The 10780-nt window shown below is 38.9% G+C and overlaps 1 protein-coding gene across 4 annotated transcripts; it reads left to right on the top strand.

Annotated features, from left to right (window-relative positions):
- Positions 1–3046: 3046 nt before the first annotated feature.
- RAE1 (Transducin/WD40 repeat-like superfamily protein) lies at positions 3047–9747 on the top strand. Of its 4 annotated transcripts, XR_015529603.1 has the most exons (13): positions 3047–3196; positions 5320–5406; positions 5495–5563; positions 5644–5837; positions 5953–6094; positions 6564–6644; positions 6731–6859; positions 7576–7653; positions 8081–8152; positions 8249–8329; positions 9037–9076; positions 9154–9239; positions 9474–9528. XR_015529603.1 is itself a non-coding variant. In XM_087317643.1 (12 exons), the coding sequence occupies exons 1-12, from the start codon at positions 3137–3139 to the stop codon at positions 9156–9158; spliced, it is 1038 nt and encodes a 345-aa protein (XP_087173769.1). In that variant the 5' UTR covers positions 3047–3136; the 3' UTR covers positions 9159–9294. The 4 variants fall into 4 exon arrangements, 2 of the variants coding, with proteins under 2 accessions (XP_087173769.1, XP_087173768.1); XR_015529602.1 differs by having other exon boundaries at positions 9037–9239; positions 9474–9747; XM_087317643.1 differs by lacking the exon at positions 9474–9528 and having other exon boundaries at positions 9154–9294.
- Positions 9748–10780: the final 1033 nt, after the last annotated feature.

Here is a 10780-nt window from a genome sequence, read left to right as displayed (position 1 = left end):
TGCATGAGAACCATACGTACGAATTAGTGGAGTTGTCGAAAGGAAAGCGGGCACTTCGAAACAAGTGGGTGTACAAGTTGAAACCAGGAGATGTCGGCAACCCCCCGAGATACAAAGCCAAGATCGTGGTGAAGGGGTTCCAACAGAAGAAGGGCGTGAACTTCGACGAGATATTTGCCCCAGTAGTAAAGATGACCTCCATCCAGACGGTGCTGAGTATAGCGGCAAGCATGGACCTCGAGGTAGAGCAGCTGGACGTGAAGACGACATTCCTTCACGGTGACCTCGAAGAGGAGATCTACATGCAGCAACCGGAAGGATTCGTGGAGAAAGGGAAGGAGCACTTGGTTTGCCGGTTGAAGAAGAGCCTGTATGGACTGAAGCAGGCTCCCCGACAATGGTACTGGAAGTTCGACTCCTTCATGACCGATCAAGGGTACCACAAGACGTAGGTCGATCACTGTGTGTTTGTGAAGAAGTTCAAAGGAGGCGACTTCCTGATACTCCTTCTGTACGTGGACAACATGTTGATCGTCGGACGAGACCAAGCCAAAATCCGGATGCTGAAGAAGGCTCTCAACCGGACCTTCTCAATGAAAGACTTGGGTCCGGTAAGACAGATGTTGGGGATGCATATCATCCGGAACTGGCCAATGAAGCAAATGTGGCTGTCACAGGAGAAATACGTGACAAAGGTGCTTCAGCGGTTCAACATGTCAGACACGAAACCGGTCGGATCGACACTTCCGGCAAACTGCAGGCTATACGGTAAGCAAAGCCCGAAGACGAAAGCAGAGAAGGCGGATATGATGAAATTTCCATATGCCTCTGTCGTTGGGAGCTTAATGTACGCAATGGTTTGTACCCGACCGGATATAGGATACGTAGTCGGAGTGGTGAGCCGGTTTATGAGCAATCCCGGCAAGGAGCACTGGAGCGTGGTCAAATGGATACTCCGGTACTTGAAGGGCACTACCAATATGTGTCTCTGATTCGGCTCCGGAAAACCTCAACTTGATGGTTTCATCGATTCGGACATGTCGGCTGATGTGGATACCAGCCGGTCTACATCCCGGTATGTAATGACATATGCAGGGGGAGCTGTTTCGTGGCAGTCGAGACTGCAGAAGACGGTTGCGTTGTCAACCACGGAGGCGGAGTACATGGCGGCTGTGGAAGCCGGCAAGGAAATATTATGGATGAAGGACTTCATCGGAGAGCTCGGTATCAGGCAAGATGAATACTGGCTCTACTGCGACAGTTAAAGTGCCATCCATCTTGCTAAGAATGCGGCCTACCATTCCCGGACGAAGCATATCCAGCGAAGATATCACTGGATCCGGGAAAGAGTAGATGACCAGGAGTTCGCGCTGACGAAGATCCACACGGCCGAGAACGGGTCAGATATGCTGACCAAAGTGTTGATACCCGACAAGCTGGATGCATGCCGAAAGCGGATCGGACTAGTAAGACACCCCATGCCGGAGTGAAGGGGGAGTTTGTTGGGAGACAGGTCCCTCCGGATGGGAAGGGAGAATAACAGTGCTGATGAGCAAACTCGGCCGAGGCCGAATCCGGATGAGGAGTACCCAGCTTCGGAGAGCCGGATGGTGCAGACCCGGTGAGAACCGGATGAGGAGTACCCGACTACGGAGAGTCGGATGGTGCAGACCCGGTGAGAACCGGATGAGGAGTACCCGACTACGGAGAGCCGGATGGTGCAGACCCGGTGAGAACCGAATGAGGAGTACTCGACTACGGAGAGCCGGATGGTGCAAACCCGGTGAGGAGTGCTCACCGGATGAAGAGACATATTCGTAAATATGTTTTCTGAGAGTCCATCGTGGCTATATTTGTAAATAGCCGAAAAGTCATATTAATATAAATATAACTTAGGGCAAACTTTTAGTGTGTTGTTGTTATTCTTGTTTGCGCAAGATCAGAGCTCATAACTATGTACAAAGAGAGAGAGAGAGAGAGAGAGAGGAAGAGGTCGTTGCCTCTGTTGTAACCGCCGCTTGTGGCGAAGATAGAAAGCTTGAGGTTGTTGCCTCGGTGCTTTACTGTTGTACATTGTAACATAGTGATAGTTTGCAGCCTATGGGCTGCCGTGGTTTTTCCCTAGTTTGGGTTTTCCACGTAAACATCCTGTGTACTCTTCTCGCCTTTGTGTCGTGTGTTTCATTTCTCGTTTTCTGTGTATGATTATAAGCTCGATTGTGGCCGAGCATTGCGCATAGGGAGCGTGCAATTCCTATGCAAGTTCTCAATGGACTACCATATTAAATGTGTTGGTGGAATAACCAAGATATCCACTTGAGTACAATTTTGTAATAAGAATATCTAATATTCTTTTACTACATTAACACTCGACAACTACATGGATTACAATAAAGTGTGCTCACACACTTTTTAACACATCGTCCTTTTCTTCATAAGCACATGTTCACACAAGTTGAGCTTGATTCTCAACACGCCCCCTCAAGGTCAATTGTGTGTCCTCTTAAGCTTGGTTGTTTCGGTGTAGTTGAAGACCCAACTGTAGTTGGTCAGACTACTAGACCATGGTTTTCCCATTGTTCCTATGTACTCGATCTTGATCTATAATGGAGGATAACCAAGCACTAATAATGCGATCTCACACTAAGAATATTAAAAATAGCCAAACATTATGATTGTAAATGATGGACTCATATAATAACTAGATATAGGAACTAGGAACTAGGTCTATGAAGAGGGTTAATTGATGGGTTCTCATTCCTTGGACCTTAACTATATGGCTCACAATTGACCATTTTTCAAAAAAGAGCATGACCAGATAAGTAAAGGTGAAGTGTTGGGGCCGAAGTTGTTGTCGATTGATTGATGTAGCAAATGAAAGGGGCTGTCCTCATAGCATGATTAGCGGAGGGTAATTTTAATCGGTGTTGTGGATCTTAATTAACAACTGCAATTAGCAACTAATTCCATAATTAACAACTAATTTGAGATTAAGAATTGATTTGATTCGATTTAAATTTACTATCTCACTTATTTCTTCATTAGGTTTTATTGCAGAGAGAGAGAGAGAGAGAGAGAGAGAGAGTTAGAGAGAGAGAGCTGCTTCTTCTTCGTTTGAGAGTCCTTTCCTGCAGAGATGTCGACGTTCAGCACCATCGCCGCCACATCACCACACAATCCCAACAAATCCGTGGAAGTAAGTAACTAAACTATCCAATTCCTCTCCCATTATATATATCAATTGTTCCCTCCTTCTCTTTTATTTAGACGGGATCCGTCTATGACTCCAAAATAGGTGCAGAAAAAAGAAAAGAAATATGCCGTTGTTTTCCTGTCGAATCAATCCCTTTGTGAACCACCATTGTGCTTCTGGGAGAAAAAAACTCCGTTTTAACACGTGGTTAAAAGAGCAGTGAAACTTGTGAGAAATCGTGTCGTGTGTAAACATAGCTTCAGGTTTGTAGTAAGATGTAGCTCCTTAAAGGTCATTTTGCTGTTTAGTTTGACATGGAAATCTTTGATAGAAGATAGGAGCAGAAAAACGAGCATTTTTCTTTCCTGTGGAAGGCATCGGTTTAGAAGTCACATTAGGCTTCTGGAGAAACACTTGATTAAAATTGGAAATTGATGCATGATACGCAATGTTTTACCATGTTTAATGACTAGCATGGAAGAATGGATTTGGAGTTTAGGTAAGATCTAGTTTCCTCACAGTTCTTTGCTCGTTGAAGTGCATGGGAATCTTCAATAACAGTAAAATAGGACGAAAAAATAACATTTTTTTATCACCCAAGGCATCTATTTAGCAGTGACATTATGCTTCAGGAAAAAAGGCTACAATCACTGGTTATTCACTGTTGAAGGCATTGTTTTAGCATTCACATTAGATTTCATGGAAGGAACTTGATTTAATTTGATGCGAAAAACATGTTTGGAGAAGCAATGAAACTTACAGAATTTGCGTAACTAAGCTTTCCATTGGACATCGTGATTAGTGCAGAAAATGGATTTAGAATTAAGTAAGATCTAGTTTATTCACAGATTATTGCTGTCTATTTGGGAATGTAAATCTTCAATAAAGGACATAAAATCCTAGCATATCTTTTTGCCTGGAGAAACGCACATTATGTTTCAGGTGGAATAGCTTACTTTACTCTATGTATAACCACTTTGATGTAAGAAGAGCTGTAACTTACAGAAGTTGCGCAATTAAGCTTGTAAATGTCACATCATGTTTACAATGTAAGAAAGCTTTTCAGAGTTAAGGTAAGAACTAGCTCCTCACGGACATTGCTTTGATGGACGTGGAAAGCCGTCACATATAATATGTATATTAATGTGAAAAATTTGTAAACTTTACAAGAATTGCATAATCAAGCTCACAAATGTGATATTCTATAATATGGAACATGACATGAAATTAAAACACAGGAAAAACCATTAGCAACTTCCGAGCTCATTCTTCCTTCGTCCAAGATAGGTTGTCCAAGACAGATTCTTACTCTTGATATCAGAAAAAATCTTTAGTACTTGTATGAGGCAATTAACTTCGAGAGTGGATTTGCTTTCGCCTCCCTTGTCAGCCCGATTCCTTGAACTGTAAACTATTCTTGGTCAAAGATATCTTGTGATTATTTCTTTCCATATCCTCATTTTCTTTCTCATTAGAGCACATTAAAAATTGAGACGTACATTTTGTTGAAAGCTGTGTCTGATCTTTGAGGTCACACTCTTATAAATATCATCACCAATGACTGCTTCCTCATCAGAGTAGGTTAAAAATTGAGACATACATTTTTGTTGAAAGCTGTGTCTGATCTTGGAGGTCACACTCTTATAAGTATCATCACCAATGATTGCTTTCTCATCAGAGTAGGTTAAAAATTGAGACATACATTTTTGGTGAAAGCTGTGTCTGACCATTGATGTCACACTCTTATAAATATTATCACCAATGATTGATTTCTCCATGTGGTCATTGGTAGTTATCCTCAATACTTTCTGTTCTTGGACCATGGGCTTTTTTTGTGTTATTCATGTTTATTGAAAGAGGAACATATTTCTCCATGTGGTCATTGGTAGTTATTCGCAATACTTCCACTAAATAATTGTATCTATTAGCGGACATTGATGTTTCTTTTTCTTGTTATTTATATTTATTCAAAGAAATCGAATAAATTGAAACGTCGTAATATCTTAATCTCAATTTTAAAATTAAAGAACAACAAATCTTGTTCCTTTTCTGGACATAGAACATAGTAAACTGTAGTCCAAGCTCTGAGCAATACTTTTCTGATGTAAATATATTAATTGATGTAGGTTTCTCAGCCTCCATCAGATGGGATTTCAAGTCTTAGCTTCAGTCCCAAGGCAAATTATTTAGTGGCCACATCTTGGGATAACCAGGTTCATGGTCATTAAAGAAACTCTGCTGTTTGAAATTTTAATTGCCTTTATTCTATATAAGTGGGTCTAGTGATATTGCTATTGTTAGGTTCGTTGCTGGGAGATTCAGCAAAATGGGGCAAGTGTTCCAATGGCAGCGATCTCACATGATCAACCAGTAAGTGAAGCCATTCTGTTTTATCCAACTTTTTCAAGAATCCTCGAGTCTTTGATACAACATCATGATTCATCGTGAAGGTTTTATGCTCGGCATGGAAAGATGATGGAACCACCGTATTCTCAGGGGGATGTGATAAACAGGCCAAGATGTGGCCACTTCTATCTGGTGGTCAAGCTGTTACAGTGGGTATGCATGAGGCACCTATAAAGGGTATAGAATGGATTCCACAAATGAACCTTCTTGTAACTGGAAGCTGGGACAAAACACTCAAGTACAGATCATATGCCTTTTAGAATGAGATTTTGTTGATGAGCAGAGGTTTTTCTTTTAAAAAACTGTTGTGATATACTTTGATGTATGTTGAGTATTATTTGGATGTGATATAGATATTGGGACTTGCGGCAATCAAACCCAGTACATACGCAAATGCTTCCGGATAAATGCTATGCAATCAGTATACGGCATCCTTTGATGGTGGTTGCGACTGCTGAACGTCATGTTGTTATATTTGACCTCTCTAATCCTCAGGTGCTATTCTTTTTGGCTTGTTAGTTGTAACATTTCTGGGTGGATACATGAAATACTTATGTTAAAACTTAGGTAATTATCCTCTTTGGTAAGAAAATGAAGATTTTGCATTTTAAAAGCAGTGTTAGGCTATGCTGTTTGCTGTATATGGTAAGCAAGCAATCTAGGAATAGTATTTAAAGCTAAAAGCTGAAGAAGCTAGACTCATCATTGGAACCTTGAATCACCCAACCTTTAACAAGGGATGCTCATTGCTTAAGTTGATTGCTATGAGGAGGCCTGTTTGGCCTACAGGACTGAATGACATGTTTTGGCTTTGTTTATCATTCTGTCTTCAGGTGATGCTCTAGTAGGTCTTATTCATACTTCCTGCCTATAGCACTGTATTATAATCAGTGGTTATACATTTGATTTGCTTTCTGAAAGGTATTTCTATAAAACTCAGCTGTATCCATCTCTTGATCTTCAGACAGAATACAAGAGAATTCAATCACCATTGAAGTACCAAACAAGGTGTGTGGCAACATTTCCTGACAAGCAAGGCTTTTTGGTGAGTCTGGGGAAATTTAAAACTAGTACGAAGATGATTTATTTTGTATATGATGGATACTAACTTGTCCTTCCAATCATTATCAGCTTGGATCAATAGAAGGTAGAGTAGCCGTGCAACATGTTGAGGAAGCACAACAATCAAAAAACTTCACTTTCAAATGCCATAGGGACAACAATGATATATATGCAGTGAATGCTATCAATTTTCATCCAGTAAGATTTTCATTTGAAGACAGCAGTATGTCCTACTTCTGTAAGATATTTGTATTGCAATTAGTAACATATATTCTCTATAAATTAGGAGTAAAGTGCCTATGTAAGCTCTTGCTGAAGAGCTTTAAATGTTATCATTGAAATGCTTTAGCTGATCGTTGCAGTTTTTATTGAATGTATGCTGTGCTTAAAAGTATAGCAAGGAATCTATTTTGGTTTGAATTGGCTTATTACTTTGTTACAGTCTGTTATTAAATGGTTGGTTATCTTGGGATTAACTCTTCTTGCTGTTTCATGTTACTATCTCTATTTGCCTTAAAAATCCATGAATTTATTTTCCTCTATGGTTGCCTCTATTCTATGTACTGTTGTCACAGAGAGCTATCTGAAACATGCTCTTAAAGGTAAATAAAGCAGCTATATGTAATTTGCGCCTCGTTTTACCTGACCCTTATTCAAATGATAAAATTCACTTCAGAATGGTTGTGTCAGGTGCATTTTACATAAATATTCACTTCCCTTAATTGAGACTTTGTTTCAAAATATGTGATGTGTGTAATATTCTCATTTTGCTACCAGTTAATGCCATTAGGTTTTAATTTATTAATGGTTGTTCTTGCCTCAAGAGATTTGTTAGAATTAGTAATACTACCATCGTTCTATGCCCACATCTCTATTGATTGACAGCGATCTATATACACAATCGGTTCTCGTAGGTTCACTCAACATTTTCTACAGCTGGTTCTGATGGAGCATACAACTTTTGGGATAAAGAAAATAAACAGAGATTAAAGGTGTGTGCTTGTAATATTAAAGGTTTGGACAAATTTGAATATTTTATTGTAAATTTGACTGCTACACATATCTCTCTTTTCAGATGGTTTAAGTGGGTTTATGATTTCACAAACTTGCACTAGATGCATATATTTTAAATCTTAGCCTGCGGCAGCTATTAGCAGCATCTCTTACCCCCCTCCTCCCCACCATCCACTAGGTTCAAAGAACATTCTGATAATAAAAGATGATGCACATATTCTGATTGTTTCACGTTCAATACACTAGTTTCACTTAAAATAAATATTGTTCATAGATGATTTACATGCTGTAGCTGTTTTACATTCAGTATGCTAGTTTCACATTAAATAATGTTGTTTATTGAAGGTGTACATATTCTAGGTGTTTTATATCAAGAACTGGTAATCAATCAAATTTTATTTGCAGGCAATGCAGAGATGCAATCAACCAATTCCATGCAGCTCCTTCAATCTTGATGGGTCAATTTTTGCTTATGCTGTAAGAAGGGTTGCAGTTGTATCAAGATTAACAAACTTGAAGTATTTCATACTCAAATATTTGGGATTGAAGATGCTTCTATTTAATATTTGCCAGGTTAGCTATGACTGGAGCAAAGGTGCAGAGAATCATAATCCAGCTACTGCAAAGAATTACATTTTACTTCATCCTACTCAGGTGTGTTGACCCCATGTAAAAGAGAGTATTTCAACTTTATTGAAATTCATTTGATTCTTGCTGAGGAGTTCAGGTTGCCTTCTCGTGTCTTGCTTTAACCACTTCTACAGTTGAAGATTCTTTTTTTGCATTCTCTTTATTCCCATTTTGTGTACTTTTTGCCCTATCTCTTTCTTTAGGGAGAGCAATCTTTGATGAATCTATAGCATTCATCTATAAAAGAGATTGAAGAAAGATGCATTCACTTTGTACATGTATTTAGTTAACCTGTTTACATGATCGATCCCCCTTTTTCAAGAGTCTTTTCCACTATCACAGCTTCATAGTCTGTGGTATATATTGGTCAACTCTCTGTATTTGCCTTCACTTTCTAGTGTGAGATTGAGGTGGGAAAAATATTCAATTGGCAGGGAAGGAAATTTTTATGTACACAATTATATTTCCCTGTTTTAGAAAGTAAATATAAAGTGAAACTTCATGGGGATAGGTTGGTTAACTTGGCTTAGAGATTTTGGAGATATGGGTTGACTGTACACATGATCCACATGCTTAGAATCACCTGAATTTCCGGTTTTGTTTCTTATTTCTTGCTAACATGAATAAGAGTTCTTGTGCTGCTTCAAAATTGAATTTTGATTGTTCATAATGATCCCTGTTGCTTGAGGGTTCAGTTTTGTTTACATCTTATTCTTATCTTGTGTGTACAGGAGTCTGAAATCAAAGCAAAACCTCGAACAACACCTGCAGGTGGAAAGAAGTGAATAAATAATGTAAAACTGTACAGGTAGTGGTGGCTGCGCACTAAAAAAACAAACTTTTTACAGTGTAGTATGATGAGGGTTTCTTACCTTCCAATGGAAGCATCCTTTCTTGAGTATAGTTGTGTTGCACAGTCAGCCAAGTCCTCCAGGTTTGTTTGTATGGGCATTTTTGAGCATTTACCTGTCTCTTTTCACATTGCTCTATTTTCTTAGTAAGGAGTTGTGATTAGACTCGGAAAGAGGTAGTTAACTGATATGGAGGGCTTTTCAACCATCATAACCATGCATGTATGAAGAATCTTTGAATTCATTTTTAGAGAGTGATATGTGACATCAATCGCCGTTACTAACATAAATTGAATGCACATGTCAAACCTTTTTAGGCATCGTGTTGCCATTACAATCATTTACTACTCCAAATGCCTTTTCTGATGCCAACTGGACAAAAGTTTGATCTAGATGTTTGGACGAGAGGTGGAATGTTGCATTGTATATTACACTCTACTAACTTTGTGTCAAGCTGTGCAGAAATTTGTATACATACATAGACATCATTGTCTTCTGACTTTTGTATGTTATCTCTCACACAAGTTGGCTTATGTAAGAACCCTATTATTTGAAATGAGGGCGATACATAGATAAGGTAGATTGAATGAAGCATGACATTTCTGTATGCAATTATTTCTGGAACATGCCCCAATTTAAAGTTTATCCAGGGTGTGAACACATTCCTTATGAGAGTTATTTGGACATGGTATAGAGAAATTCTTGGATTTGGACATGCCTACAGAATTTCTATTTGTGCTTGGCCATGTGGCTATTATGTAGCTCCAAGCACATCTTTATAAACTTAACATTCAAGCTGGGCTATACTTAGTTTTTCTACTAGGCACAATTCACATGGAGCCACATGCCCAATGAGGACATGGTAAAGCCAAGTGAAGGCTGGCTTTTCATGTAAATTAATCTACCTAAATTGTTGCGGTATGTTTATGTGGTGTGCATGTAGCTGAATGGTCACATGTAGGAAAGTGAAAATATGGTGTTCTAAAATCTAATTCTCTTAAATGATGTGGATCTAAAACCTAGTTAATGTGTACGGACTTAAATTAAGCAAGTTATGATAGGGTCACATTTTGCCTGTAAATGATGTTTATATGGTCGATGTGGGCTCATGACAACATACAATGAAGTGCCCCGCTAGTGTCCATAATCGATTGCTGTATAAAATTGGAACAAAAGGTTATTGACGTTTATGTCATATACATTTCACATTTGTAACAAAATGGTTCGTTTTGAAGAATAATTGTAGTGGTATATTAAAATTGAGTCCTTAGCCTACATCATCAAGTTGATAGATGAAGTACTTTGACGTTCATATCCTGAAAGAGTACCTCATTCTAGTATTGATAGGCTATAGAAAGGAGATTGAGAACTTGGATTGTAAAGAATGTGCATATATATATCCCTTAGTATGTGGATTTCCCATTATCTCATTATATGCAAAAATAATGTGTATCAAGTGAAGGCTTGTGGCCTTAAAAAGACTTTGATGGGTGGTAGTTCTTGTTTCCTTGCCCTCATCGAGGACCTAATGAGTAATAGAGGGAGTGTAATTAGCCAAGTGAATCAAGGCAATGTATTATGGGTCCATCATGCATCTTTAATTAGTTAGAGGACTCATTCTTAT

The sequence above is a fragment of the Azolla caroliniana genome, unplaced genomic scaffold (genome assembly GCF_043228905.1).
Source record: "Azolla caroliniana isolate FFs.n. ecotype wild unplaced genomic scaffold, voAzoCaro1.0.p SCAF_4, whole genome shotgun sequence".
In the NCBI taxonomy this organism is placed as follows: domain Eukaryota; kingdom Viridiplantae; phylum Streptophyta; class Polypodiopsida; order Salviniales; family Salviniaceae; genus Azolla; species Azolla caroliniana.
This window is presented reverse-complemented; position numbering and strand designations above follow the sequence as displayed.

Excerpts from the sequence above, each read along its gene's own strand:
- RAE1 (XM_087317642.1), top strand. The coding sequence starts at position 3,137 with ATGTCGACGTTCAGCACCATCGCCGCCACATCACCACACAATCCCAAC. Across the intron at positions 5,407-5,494 it reads CCACATCTTGGGATAACCAG|GTTCGTTGCTGGGAGATTCA; the intron begins GTTCATGGTCAT and ends TGCTATTGTTAG. Across the intron at positions 7,654-8,080 it reads AAAATAAACAGAGATTAAAG|GCAATGCAGAGATGCAATCA; the intron begins GTGTGTGCTTGT and ends TTTTATTTGCAG.